Raw genomic sequence first — 13,395 nt, forward strand, 5'->3', positions numbered from 1 at the left:
CTGGGAAGGGATGCTCTTGCCATCCTAAGAGGGCGGTATGGCTCCCTCCCTGCTTCCTCCCCTGCCTGCCTCGAAGGCCACCTTTCTCAAAGCACCTGCAGCCCCCCCCCCCAAGGGGGGAGAGCTGGGCTCCAGCTCCTTGAAGGCCAAAGGCTTCCTGCAGCCCGCAGCCCAGGCCACCTGTTAGCCCTGGTGGAGCAGTGGCTGGAATGTTCCCGTAGCCACTGGCTCTCAGAGAGGCACGTGGAGGGGGGCCGTGGAATCACCTCCCTGGGCCTGTCTCCCCCCCACCATCATAGGCCCGAACCAGTCGCAGTGGGGTGTGCAAAAGAACATGCCACACGGGGGCACACACCACGTGCTCGCCGATGTGTGAGAAGCAGCCCCGCGGGAGGCTTTCCCGTGACGCACCGGGTGGGAGTAGCGCGGCCCCTGGCGTGCCTGGGCCTTGCTGTACTTTTCAGTGTGTGTATGTGTGTGTGTGTGTAGGGGGGAGTCCATGACCCTCGACCTCTGGGGTGAGGAGGAGTCCCCGGCCGAGTCTTCCTCGGGGTCGGGGGTCCCTGAGCTGGCACGCGCCGGGGAGGGGGGCTTCCGGGCGAGGGCGCCAGTGGGGTGTGGTGGAGGCGCGCGCGGGGAGGTGGGGGGAGCCGCCTCGTGTGGAGGGGCGGCGGGGCGCGCAGGAGCCGGGCCTTCCGGGGGTGGAGGTGCGGGTAGGGGTGGGCTCCCAGGTGCTCTCTCTTTAAAAGGCTGGCGGAAGCGCCGCGCGCTCGGCCCGCACTTGCAGCGCAAACTTGCGGGGCTGGGCTCGCGCCTCCTCGGGTGCGGCAGCGGCTGTGGGCGCAGGGGCCAGCGGCTGCGGCCCCCTCGCCCGCTCGCGCTCCGCGGCGCTCCCGCCCCGCCCGCAGCCTCTCCTCTCGCCGTCTTCCCCTCTCTCCCCGTCTCGCGCTCCCTCTCTCGCTCGCTCTCATTTTTTTCCTTGCTGCTGCCGCTGTTGCCGCTGCCGCGGCGCCGCTAGGCGCCCGCACCCCGGCGGGCAGCGCTCACTGGTCGGCTCCCGCTCCGCTGCCTTCCCAGCCCGGAGCCCGCTGCCGGACCCAGTTCCCCGGAGCCTCCTGGCTCCTTCTCGCTCCGGCTCGGGCGCCGGGCTCCGCGGCAGCAGGAACAGGGCTTGCCGCCGCTCGCCAGCTCGCTCTCGCCGGAGCAGCCGCCGAACGCCGCGGGCTTGGCGTTCTCGCCAGCTCATCCCTGCTGCGTCCGGGACTCCGGGCGGCTCCGCGCCCTGCTCGGTCCGCAGCGTCAGCGCCGCCCGCCGCGGCCCGGGCTCTGGGCACCGCGAGCACCGAGCCTCCGGCCGCCGCCTCCCTGCGCCCCCGGGGCAGGCGGGCGCGCAGCCGACCCCTCGCCGCGGCTTAAACCTCGCCGGCGCGCGGTGAGTTGTGGCCCGAAGGGGACGGGCAGCGAGGACCAAGCCCTCCGGCCTCCTGGGACGCGGGCTGCGGCGGGGACTCCAGGGCTCGGGAGGTGTCCTTCGGCGAGCTCCTCCGGCCGGTAGCGCCCGGAGGAGCCCTCGGGCCGAAGGGCGCGGGACCCCGGCCCAGGGGCTCTTCCCCTTGGGGTAGCGTCTGCTTTTCCAGAAGACCTGAGGGAGGGAATGGGAAAGCGGCTTTTTTTTTCCCCCTTTCGGGCTTGGGAAAGTAGTGTCTGGACAGGGGTTATGTCGGGTAGCAGCGGATGGAGGGTCTTGCTGGCTCTCATCAGCGCGCCCCTCTGCGGAAAGGCAGGGCCGGCGGGGGCGCGGGGCAGTATCTGCCCCTCTTCTCCCGCCGTCTCTCCCCGAGGGAGGGCAGCGCCGGCTTCGCGCGCCTGGGCTCCCTTCCCGGGCACCGCGTCTGGCTCCCGTGCCGTCCCAGCGCCGCCTTCGCCACCGGCAGGAGCCGGCGACCCCCTCTCCCCTTACAGCCGCGGCGGCTTGGGGTGGCGTCCCAGGGCCTGGGGTCTCCCCGCAGCGCTAGCACCTGAGGGTCAGGCTGTCTCCGGACGCTCGGGGCCGTCCCTACCCGGGACCGTGATGAACCCGAATCCCCGCGCGGCAATCGGGCGCGTGGGCTGCCGAGTGTTTGTGTGAGTGTGTGTGTGTGTGTGTGTGTGTGCGCGCGCGCGCGCCTGGGTTGGGGGTCCCCGCTGCGGGGTCGGTCTTCCCCGGCGCTCGCGGGCTGGTGGCGTCCCCTCCCCGCGCGGAGGCGGGGCCGGGAGGGGGGAGGCTCCAACGGCGAGGGGCGCCCCCGCACCGGGCGGTCTGAAGCTGTTTGTGCAGAGCTGGGGCAGCCGCGGCGGCGCAGGGAGTCCTGAGGCGCGGACGGACGAGCGCCCCCTGCCCCTAGGCCCCGAGTGATGCCCCCGCCCTCACGGTTCACTCCTCTCGGAGGAAGCGCCTCCTTCCCCCATCTCCTCGCCTTCGCTGCCCGCGGCGCGGCGCGGGGAGAAGGCTGGTTCTTCCAGACGTCCACCGAGCCGAGCTTGTCTCGCTGGGCTGCCCCGTTGAGCCACGTGTCTGCCAGCCCCTCTATCCGCCTGGCAGGAAGGGGGGGGTGATGGGAGGGAGCGTGGGTAGGTGCATACTTCCACCTTGGGAGCGGGCAGAGGGCTCACAGGGAGGCCCTGGGTGCCCGGCACCCCTATCCCACAGCCTGCTGCTCTGCAGCGTGGGCCTCACAGCCCCGGGGGGCCAGCCCCTGGGGACGGCCCTCTGCCTGCCCCCTCTCCCCTACCCACAGGGGATGCTGGGCTTACGACTTTGTAGCTAGCAGGGGAGCTTCCTGTCTGTGCAGAGTTCCCACAGAGCAGTCTGGAGGCTGTTGGGTGTTGTGCCCTAGGGCAGGGGGCTCATCTGCTCTGTGGGCAGACCTGGAGGCTAGCGGGGAGTGGGGTGCAAAGCCGTTGTCCCCCTGACCCTGACACACACACCCCCAACTTCCTGGAGGGCTTCCCCAGTCCTCAGCCAGGGCCTTGTCCTTGGAGAGGTGGGGGGAGCTTTGAGCTTCTGTTTGGCTGGGGCGCGCACCTGTGAGTTAGGGCACCACTGTGGAAACCTCTCCCTCAACTTGTGTCTTCAGGCATAAGCTTTCGCCCACCTGCCAACACCTTCACACCACCTGGACAGAAATACCCAGAAAGTTGTCCCCGACCCAGGTCTCAGTCACTTCTTGGATTCTCTGGCCCAGATGGGTTTGCAAGTAGGAGACCAGGAGGGAAGGTGGCAGGGCTGCACAGGAGGAATGCCCCCCCCCACCTTGGGCGAGTTGCAGGAGAGGGGGGGCAGCAGGTCCTGAGCAGGCAGAGTTGAGCTGTGCTCCCGCCTCTGGCCTAGTGTGGCTGCTCCTCCCTCCCACTCCCCCCACCTGCATCTGGGCGGCTTCATCCTGGCGGCAGCAATGACGTCTCAGGGAGGCAGCGCCTTGCACAGCACCACGGCAGGCAGCTGAGGTAGCCGGCCTGGGAGCCAGCCCCGTGCCACCAGCCAGAAGGGGCCGGGGGGTGGGGTGGGGTGGGCTCTGCACACCTGCTTCCTGGGTGTCCACAGCCCTGCTGCCAGCAGGAAGAGATGGGAGCCGGCTCCCGAATGTTGCAATTACAGCTAATAGTCGAGTCCTTTCCCCGAGACAAGTGTGGAGCCGGCAGCCCCTAATTACCGCCCTCCTCAAGATCTCTGCCCACCCCTGCTGTCCTCCTCTGCTCGGCCTGGACCCCAGCTTTGCAGCGGGCAGCCCCGCCGGCAGCCCGGGCAGCTGGGCGGCCGGCTGCCTGGGGAAGGTTATCTCCCTGCTGCAGAGTGGCGGCCGCCTCCGCCGCCCGGAGAAAGGCGTGCAGGGAGCTGGCATCTGGGCTCTGGCCCTGCTCCCCGAGGCTGGCAGGAGAGGCTGACCCGGGGGGGGGGGGCTGAGCGGCCCTGGGCTCCGTGGGCCTGGCGCTGGGGGGTTCAGCATTCTGGCACCGGCCCCTCCCCTCGGCGCTGGCTCATGGAAAGAGCGGGAGGGCTTCTTTGCACGAGCGTCACCTCTGCCCTAGTTAGCAGGAGACTCTGAATAATGAATTTAGGGGCTGCCTTGACTTTGGCCCTTGCAGCCTTCTCTTCCCATCCTTGAGCCCTGCTCTGCTTTCCCCCGCTAGGCAGTAGCTACTTGTTCCTCGCCGGCTTCCTTCTCCCCCGACCTGTCTTCTTGCCCTAGCTTGCTCCTGGGAGGGCCGCGTAGAAATGGAGCTTGTATAGGAAAGATGAGGGCTGCTCATAGCCCAGCCCACAGCCCTGCCCACCTGCCTCCTGGTCCGTGGCCAAGAGAGGCTCTTCTCCCGTGTCTGTATTTCTCTTGGCTCCTTGGAACACCGAGCGCCACGACGGTAGAGATCACCCCTTCAATTAAGGCCGATGGCCCCTGTGGCAGTGTTTTATTACGAAGCTCACTGTTGAGCGATTGTGGGGCGGCAGTGAGGCATAAATATCTGTGTACGCACGTCTGTTAAATAAGTCGGGGAACGCAGGGCATAATGACGTTATCTGGACCCCACTCAATTAGGGAGATAGCATCTGCAGTGACTGGGACATGCTGGCCCATGCTGTTGGGCGGCCGAGCCACCACGGCTGTCTCGGGAAGCCGCCGGGGCCTCCAGGAGGAGGGACTGGCTGCCCGTCACTGGCGAGGCTCTGGTCACCGGAGTCCCAGGAGAGCTCAGCCTGCTGTTCTCCCAGGCTGGGGCTGCCGGCCTCGGGACTGGGAAGTCTGGGTTCTGCCTGCTTCTCCCAGCCCTCCTTCTGCTCCTTAGGGAGACAGAAACCAGACCTGGGACCTGTTTTCTCGCTGGGGCCATGGCTACAGGGCTATTTTGAGGTTTAAATATAGTAGTAAGACCTGGGGACTCGACCTGGATTCTTGGTTTCTCTGATGTCGCTTATTGTCCCCTCTTGGGGCCTGGCCTCTGTGTCCTGGGGGTGGGAGTCTCAACCTTGGCTAAGCCAGCGGCCCCAGCTTTCCAGGGCAGTGCTGGAGCTGGGGTGGGGAGCTCTGGCGGGAGGAGGGGAGGCAACAGCAGCAGCGACGCCCGCAAGAGCATCAGCCGCATGCACTTGCCCACTTGGATCTTGGGCTGGAAAGCGAGGGAGGGCGGTGTGGTTGGGACCATGTGGGAGTGGGGGCCCGCTGCTGGGCGGAGACCTGGGCAAGCTGAGCGTGGCAGCGGGGCCCCAGGTCTGGGCGAGGGGGAAGGTCACGGGCACCTGCTGGGCTGCACTGCTGGGACCAGGGGCCGATGGGAGGAGCTTGTTTGGCTGTGCTCCAATCCTGGAGTAGTGACGTGAGCTGCTGTGGGCTTCGCAGGTGGCTGTCCTGGGCCTTGTCCCTGCTTGTCGCTGTGTGTGCTCAGAGTCCTCCGGTGCCCCCTGATGGCCCTGTCCACACTGTGACCCCTCAGGGCCCTCTTGTCGTGTGCTTGGCACCATCTGATGTCCTCATGTCTCTCCCCTGTCCCACTGCCTTCCAGTCCCTTGAACACCAGATGTGTGTAAGTGCCTTGGCTCTTGCTATTCTCTCTACCTGGGGTGTTCTGCCCTCCAAGAGAGACACACGCGTGTTCACTGCTTTTAATCTCTGGTTGAATGCCCCCTCCTCAGAAGGGCCTGACTGCCCTCTCCCAGGAGAGCCCTTCTGGGGCACTCCCCAGTTGCTTGCTTGCTCTCCCAGGCTCTGACCCTGAGGGCTGCACGGCGCTCACCATCTCCCCCTGCAGGGTCAGCTCCACAGGGCAGGTGTTGGGAGCTGCTCCGCCCGTGTGTGATTAGCCAAGAGCTCATGGTGGTGAATTGCTCATGCGTAGCCTCACAACGGAATTCAGTGCAAGGTGAAGACGCCCTGCCACGGGCTATGGTGCTGGCTGCTTGTCCAGGTGTTTATTAAACGTGTCCTGTGTTCTGAACCTGGACTAGGCATAGGCGATGCAGAGATGAGGCTGGTCCGATCCCCACAGGCCCTTAGTATGTCCTCAGGCTCCTTAGTATTAACACGAGGGAGGGTCTGTGACGTTAGCTGCAGGGGGAGTGGTAACAGGAATTGGAGTAATCAGGGCAGGCTTCCTGGGGGAGCAGAGAGCTCAGCTCTGTCTTGAAGGGAGGCACTCACCGGCAGGGGCCATCGGTTTCAAGTTTCCCCTCCTTAGTACCCACTGGTGTTAAGCTAGGGAACTGCTGCAGCCCTGTTGCTCCCTGCTCCCTCACGTGTCCCCCCCCCCCCCCCCCCAGTGCCTCCCAGAGCATGGCCTGCACAGAGCCAGCCACCTCTGGATCAGTGTGGCAGAAGAGGGAAGGGCTGGCCTGTGAGGTGGGGTCTGAGGTGTTCCCTGGAGCAGGGCAGGGGCTCAGTGGACAGGGGGCTGGGGAGCCAGACCCCCAAGTGCCCTCCACCGCGTTCTCAGGATGCGGCGGTGCTGGGTGAGAGCCTGGGAGCTCCTTGTGCAGAGCAGGCCATGGCCAACGAGACGCCCCCTGACAGCCCGGTCAGTCCTCCGTGGCCCGTCTCAAGCTCTGGCCCCACGGCCACCGTTAGACCATCCGTGTGTGGTACAGGACTGTCGACAGGCAGGTCCTGGAGACGCAGCAGCGGAGGCCCTGGGTCCTGAGTTCTCCTCCCTATCACTGTCTTCCCCATGCTGTGCTGGGGCGCCCGGGGATCCGAGGAGCACGGCCTGGCCCCCCAGTGGTGGTGGCCCACGTGGCGCCGTGGCTGTGCCTATGACCTGCTTTCTGGTCTGCGCCTTGTGCAGAGCACACGTCTGCCCAGCCAGCTGAGGGTCTCCCCCACCAGGTTCTTTTCCTGTCCTGGGGAGGCGGCAGCGGTGACTTTGATGTCCGGTGTGTGCAGCTTTGGAGAGTGAAAGCAGACAGTGTCCCCTGCCACCCCTGCGTATGCCTGAGCAGCACCGGGGGTGGGGGCTGTGCAGGGGGAAGGAATGCGAGGGGCCGTGGAGGGAGCTGGGGTGAGGTGGTGAGCTGAGGGCAGGGGCCCTCCGAAACCCCCCGGAGCAGGCCTGCTGGGCGCCCCCACTCCCCAGGCCTCCCTGCCGCTGGACTGGCCCTGGAGCTGCCGGAGCCAGTGTCAGGTTTCCTCTGTATTTATTAGCGTTTTATTCTGGCCTGTGGGTTTTGTTCCATTTCCTTCATTTTGGGTGGAAAAGTAATTGGGGGCTGAGAAAGTCACGGCGGTTCGTAGGACTGGTGGTGGCGTGTGCCCTGTGGTTCTTCCTGGCTGGGCCGAGAGGCAAGGCGCCACACTGCATTAGGGAGGCACAGAGCGCCTGCTCCCCAAGCCTGCAGCCTCACCCAGGCCCTCCCATGTCAGGGAGGCCTGCGCGCAGCTGGGTTGGGTGGGGACGTCCTTTGTGCGGGGAGGGGTAGCTGGCCACCGTCCCCCCAGCTTCCCTCATGTCCCCATTCACAGAGAATGTTCTGGAACACCCAGCTGGCCTGTGAACTGTTGCTGCCCTCTGCGCTCGGCTCTCCTATTCCCTCCCAGCCTAGCTCTGTCCTCTGTTGGAGCCAAAGAATCCAGCAGGGGCTGGAGCGGGTGGAGAGGGAGGAGAGGGAGGAGGCGCCCACCTGGCTGGGGCTTGTACTGGCACACTCCCAGGGGGTGTCATTGTTCCTGGCTGCTTTGGAATGTGTGTGTGTGTGTGTGGGGGGGGGATTCCTGGAGACTGGGGAAGGGGCCTCGCAGAAGAGCCCCTGCTAACCGGCCCCAGCTCACCCTTCCTGGGCAGATGCAGGCAGGGCTGGAGTGGGAGTGGGGGGCCAAAGGGAGCCCTGAGCCTGGGGCGGCTCCTGCTCCCACCCCGCCCCACCCCTGCCTCTGCTCTCCTGGCTCCTTTCACTCGCGGGGTATTTTTACTTGCTCTTGTTCCTGTTACACGATCAAAGGAAGGAGGGGAGGCTAAAAGCGGCTTTGCCCAGCTCTTTGGAGAGGCTCAGAAAAGGCCGGCCTAGCTGGGCAGGGTGGAGTGGGCCTGGCTGTGGTCAGGGGCCCTGGGAGTGAGGCCTTGTGGGGGTCTGAGCAGCTGGGGGCAGGGCCTGAGGCCGGGGGCTGCAGGTGCTTGTTCTCCTCCCGGAGGCCCTCTTCCCGTGTGGCCTGTCCTACCCTGAGCTTGTGCACGCGCACTCTGCTCAGCCCAGCCATGCGCAGGCCTGCAGGAGAAGCCAGTGTTGAGCCCCCTCAAAGGATCTGTGTCGGAGGCTGCTGTGCACCCGTCTCGCAGCCTGAGTCTGCTCTGCTGTCGCTTCGGCACACGGCTTGTCACGATGCCCAAAATCCCTCTGTTAGAAACTGATGGGAGCCAATCGTGAACTTACAGGATACCGGGAACTGGCAGGGCCGGAGAGGTGAGGTGGGCCGGCCTGCTGGGGGCCCTGGGCAGCCTGTGCAAGCTGTGGCCCGAGCTAACCATCACGGAAGTGCTGGGGGTGCCTCAGGTCTGAGACAGGGACCTGATTGCCCTTAGCAAACACTCCGGTACGGGGTCCTGGCTGCTGCTCTCTTCGGGGCAGCGTGGTGGGCAGCACACAGGAGGTGCTCATCATCTCCATAGCATGCTGACCCCTGCCTGCACCCAGGCTGGTCGGCCACACCGCCCCAGCACGGCCACAGTGGACAGCGAATGCCTGCAAGGACAGTATGGCCCCCAGACTGCATTTTCCTCCGCCTCTCCCGTTACACAGAAAATGAGGACTGGCAGAGATGTGCCTCTAGCACGGGCAGTGGTATCAGGACCCTGGGATCTCCGTGCAGGGGCGACCCCGCTCCCTGGAACAGGTCGTGAGCCTTCCTGGAGCACTGGCTCCCAGCTCCTGGCTGCAGGGCAGGGGCGCGTCCGGGGTTCCTCCTGGCTCGCTCTGCACGGGTGGTGCTGACTCTTGGTCCCCAATGCGGTATGCCTGCCTGCTCTGTGCCTTTGGGAGGCTTATGTAACGCCCTGGACCCCCCGGGTCACCTGCAGGACCGGGCCTGGGGAGGTGAACAGCCATATTCTGGCCTCTGAGGGGTGAAAGTGGAAGGAGCCTTTTGGTGAGGGGTGGGGCGGGAGGCTGGAGCGGCTCAGGAGCTGCCCCATCCCCCCTCCCCTGGGCCCAGAACTGGGCAGCTGGGGCCTCTGTGGGGAGAGTGACTGGTGGGGGTGGAATGGTCCGAGGCCTCTGCTGGGCCTTCGTGGTTTTGTGCAGGTTTCTTGGGGAAACCTCTCCGTCCCAACCCCAGCCCCTCTTCCAGCTGCCTGGGGAAACTGAGGCACCAACTGGACAAGTGGCTTGCAGGTCTTCATTTGAGAAAACCCACAGGGATGGGCCCCCGAGTCAGGCCCTGACTCAGCTCCCAGCCCTTCTCCCTGTGGTCTCCTAAGTGGAGGGGAGGGAGGATGCTGGCTCTGAGCAGGGAGGCTGGGGTGAGGGAGGGAACCCTCAGGGGAAATTAGCCCAAATTAGCAGTGAGAATGAGGAAGAGCTGGTGTTCGCTCCTCTCCCCTTGCAGATAAATATTTAATCACAACAACAATAATCAGGCGATGATCATAATAATGTGCAGTGGCTGGCCCGTAACCGGAGCCCCAGTCTCAGCGGGAGGAAGTAGGGTGGGGGGAGGGAGAGCAGTGGGGGCTTTCTTCTCACTCAGGAGCCCTGGCCTGGGGACTGTGAGCTGGGCTGGGAGGTAGAGGGTCCCCGTCAAACTTCTCGATGCAGGGGGCGGGTGGAGGGCCCCGCGCTCAGCTGCTCCCTGGCCTTACAGGGAGCACCTCCCGGCCGGCCGGGGCTGGTTTCTCCTCCAGGAGCCCCCCCGCCCCGAGGGTCGGCAGCCTGCTCCCCTGCCCCGGCCTCTGTTTCTCCCGTGGGTTGGGCCTGGGGGTGGCTGCCCACTCTGTGGCTGTGCTGTGGAAGGCGCCTCTTCCTCCAGGGCCCGTCTGAGGCTGTTCCTGGGGACTGTGCTGATGGCAGCGGGAACAGGCCTTGGACATCTTCAAACATGACCTAATTTCTGCCTTAAGCTCTCTCGTTTCGACCGGAGTGGAGCCGCAGCCGGGAGGATACCAAGTTCGGGAGATTTATGGAGTCTTTGGTGATAACCTCCGGCATCTCCTTCTTCTCGGCTCCTGACGAGCGACCAGAATAGCTAATGTCTTCTTGGGGCTTCAGTTTGATATCCTTTCCCTCTCTCTCTCTTTCTCTCTCCCTTCTAAGGTTGGTAGGAGGAGAGGAGCCGAGCTGTTTCCTCCTTGATGCCAAGATACGCCAAGCTGGGAGCACCCTTCCCTCCCCGCAGTCAGCCGCCAAGCACAGGCCCGCAGCACTCGGGGGCCGGGACCCGCGTTTGCCTGCAACCCCGGCCGCTCGCTGCCGTCTGTGGGCCGGGACCCTGTGGGCTTCTCAACGAGGAGGCAGTGGGCGAGAGCCTCAGCATGGGTCAGCCCTCCGGCCGCTGAAGCGGCCCTGCCCATGCATCCCCGGGCTGCCGCCGCCGCAGTGTGGCCAGGCACCTGCCGGGGCTAGGAGTGGGGCCCACTGTGCATGGGTCTCTAGGGAGTCCAAGATGCCTGGGAAGAGAGGCGGGAGCCGGTGGTGGGCACAGCTGCCCCTCTGCCTGCTCCTCAGCCTGTCCGGCCCCTGGCTGCCCTCCTCCCTGGGGAAGCCCAAGGGCCACCCGCACATGAACTCGATCCGCATAGATGGGGACATCACGCTGGGCGGCCTGTTCCCTGTGCACGGCCGGGGCTCCGAGGGCAAGGCCTGCGGAGAACTGAAGAAGGAGAAGGGCATCCACCGGCTGGAGGCCATGCTGTTCGCCCTGGACCGCATCAACAACGACCCGGACCTGCTGCCCAACATCACGCTGGGCGCCCGCATTCTGGACACCTGCTCCAGGGACACCCACGCCCTGGAGCAGTCGCTGACCTTTGTGCAGGCGCTCATTGAAAAGGACGGCACGGAGGTCCGCTGCGGCAGTGGCGGCCCGCCCATCATCACCAAGCCCGAGCGCGTGGTGGGGGTCATCGGTGCTTCGGGGAGCTCCGTCTCCATCATGGTGGCCAACATCCTTCGCCTGTTCAAGGTCAGTGCCCTGTGGCCGGCCACAGCCCAGCCCCTTTCTCCTCTTCCTGCCCCCACGGGAGAGCGTTTGTTCCTAGGGTTGAGGGTGTGGAGTCGGCCTGCCCCAGTTCAGGGTGTTGTGTGGGAGGGCGCTGACCGTGGTGCTGAGCTGGCAACCCAGGCCGGGTCGGAGTTCCTCGGTACTCTGCTGGGACACTCGGATCCAGGGCGGAGGGAGGAGGGGCGGCGGACAGAGCGAGATGGAGATGCCAGAGCGGAAGGTGGGTGGTGGAGATGCCAGGGAGGGAGGGTGAGACCCTGCTCTCCCGTCGTTTTCAGCACCTGCAGTCCCCTAGGAAAACGCCTTTTCCTTCCGGGTAGTTGAGGAATTCCCTCGTGGCCTTGCCGCCGTGACTATGGCGAGAGAATGCACCCTCCTGTTTGGGGGGAGGCTGGGACTTCGGGATAGAGGCTGCAGACGAGGCTGGGCGAGCCGGGCCTGGCGGGAGACCAGGCCTCTTCCTGTCTGGCTTCCTCCCCTCTGCCCTTTCTCGAACACCTTCCTCCCTTTCCTTCTGAAATCCCTCCCTGCCCCCTCCTTGCCGCCTCCCTTCCTCTCTTCCTGGGGCAAGAGCTGCTGATTTGCAATTCAATTGGAGCCAAGTGCTTCGCTAAGCTGCTAAAACAACTGAAAGCTACCGGGTAGAGAGAAAACATTACAAGCATTTTACCAATAATTACGTGCCCGCCTCGCGCTCTCGCTCTTGCTCTTGCTCTCGCGCTGTCTCTGTGCTCGCCTGGTTTGCTCTGTGTGCATGTGTGAGCGTGTGTGTGTGTGTGTGTGAGAGAGAGAGAGAGAGAGAGAGACAGAGAGAGAGACAGAGAGAGAGGGAAGAGAGACCGGAGAGCATGGGGCACAGAGGAAGCTACTGGGGTCCCTCTTTGCCCTGGTGTCAGTTTCTCGGCCTCCTGAATTGGGAGTGGACTGGGAGAGGCTGCTGGGCGCTTTGCAGGCTGGGAAGAGCTGTGGCGGATCCCTGTCACCTGGCCCCTTTGTGGGACTGCCCTGATGTGAGGCCAGGGCAGGAGAGGGGTGCATGGAGCGGACGGTTCTGTGTGGAGCTGGGGACAGCGGCGATGAGGACAGGACTGGAGCTCTCCGGTCACAGGGCAGGCTGCCTCCTGTGTGCACAGCATCTGCACATCCTTGCTGTGCCGTGCGGTCCCGGAGTCCTGGCCTTGTCCTGGAGTGTTGATTTGACTTGGTGATCTGGGTGCAAACACATTGTCAACAGCAAAACGAATGAATGTTTCGTGCAGAGCTTCAGGTGTGTGAGGCAGGAGGCCTTGAGCAAACCCTTGGGACTGAGTCATTGCTGGGCCCGTCCAGGGTTCCCACCCCATGGGCTGTGCCCTACGGACTGGAGACCAGTAAGTTGGAGGTGGGGGTCCTCGGGCCGCTGAGTCTTCACTAAGTCACTGGGCCCAGGCCTAGGAGGGGAGGCAGCCTGGGCATCTCAGAAGAGGGGACAGGCCCTGGACAAGGAGCACAGACCCCCAGCCTCCAGGAGGGCCACACCACACGTGGCGCTTTCTCATTCGGTATCTCTCCTGATCTGGGCCTTCTAGAAAGTCGGTAAACAGCTTGCCCTGGGAGCGATGCCCTGGGTGAGGGTCCCTTCTGCCACCACCCAGAGGTGAGGAGGTGGAGAGGCCCAGGCCAGCCGAAGGGTGCAGAAGCTCAGAGGCGTCCCCTGGCAGCGTTGGGGTTCCAGACACAGCTGTTTGGGGATGACGCATCAGTGCCCACCCTTACCACGATGGGCGGGGCCGTACTGGGGAGGGGCCTGGGGCCGTGTACCCAGTGGGTACGGACAGGGATAGGGAGCCCCCCACAGGACTGGGGAGTGGGGAAGGGGTGGTTGGAGGGGGCTGGAAGGGGAGGGAGGGGCTCAGAGAGCTGCTTTAGCTGGTTACTGCTCGAGGGGGCTGCACGAGGCCCCCAGTGATTAAAATAAGGGGCTGGGCGGGAGCCTAGAGAGCAAGATGATGCAACTTTAGGGAGGCTGGGGAAGGAGCTTCCAGGAGGACAGGGAGAGGGAGGGGCCGTGCTGCCCCAGCCCCCAGCCCCACAGGGCCCGCTGCCTTCCCTCTGCCCCCCAGAGGTGGATTTCTGGTGCCCAGCCTGGGAGGAGCTGTGGATCTGGGGACGCTGCGCGTGCAGACTGTGATGGGGTCAGAGCCAGGATACAGAGATACTCCGACGCGTCGGAGCTGGAGGGGCC

General features: G+C 65.0%; 1 protein-coding gene across 3 annotated transcripts in view; it reads left to right on the forward strand.

Annotated features, from left to right (window-relative positions):
• The first annotated feature begins 777 nt into the window (after positions 1-777).
• The window catches only part of GRM4 (glutamate metabotropic receptor 4), a 97,815-nt gene continuing 85,197 nt past the window's right edge, over positions 778-13,395 (forward strand). Inside the window, exons 1-2 of one of the 3 annotated variants that reach the window (XM_002714597.5) lie at positions 778-1,432; positions 10,265-11,132. In XM_002714597.5, coding sequence (XP_002714643.2) covers positions 10,614-11,132 — 519 coding nt within the window. In that variant the 5' untranslated portion in view covers positions 778-1,432; positions 10,265-10,613. Of the gene's footprint in view, positions 1,433-9,712; positions 11,133-13,395 lie in introns of those variants that run through there. The other 2 variants (XM_070074683.1, XM_070074684.1) reach the window with 2 other exon arrangements.

Source organism: Oryctolagus cuniculus, chromosome 5, assembly GCF_964237555.1.
Source record: "Oryctolagus cuniculus chromosome 5, mOryCun1.1, whole genome shotgun sequence".
Classification (NCBI taxonomy): domain Eukaryota; kingdom Metazoa; phylum Chordata; class Mammalia; order Lagomorpha; family Leporidae; genus Oryctolagus; species Oryctolagus cuniculus.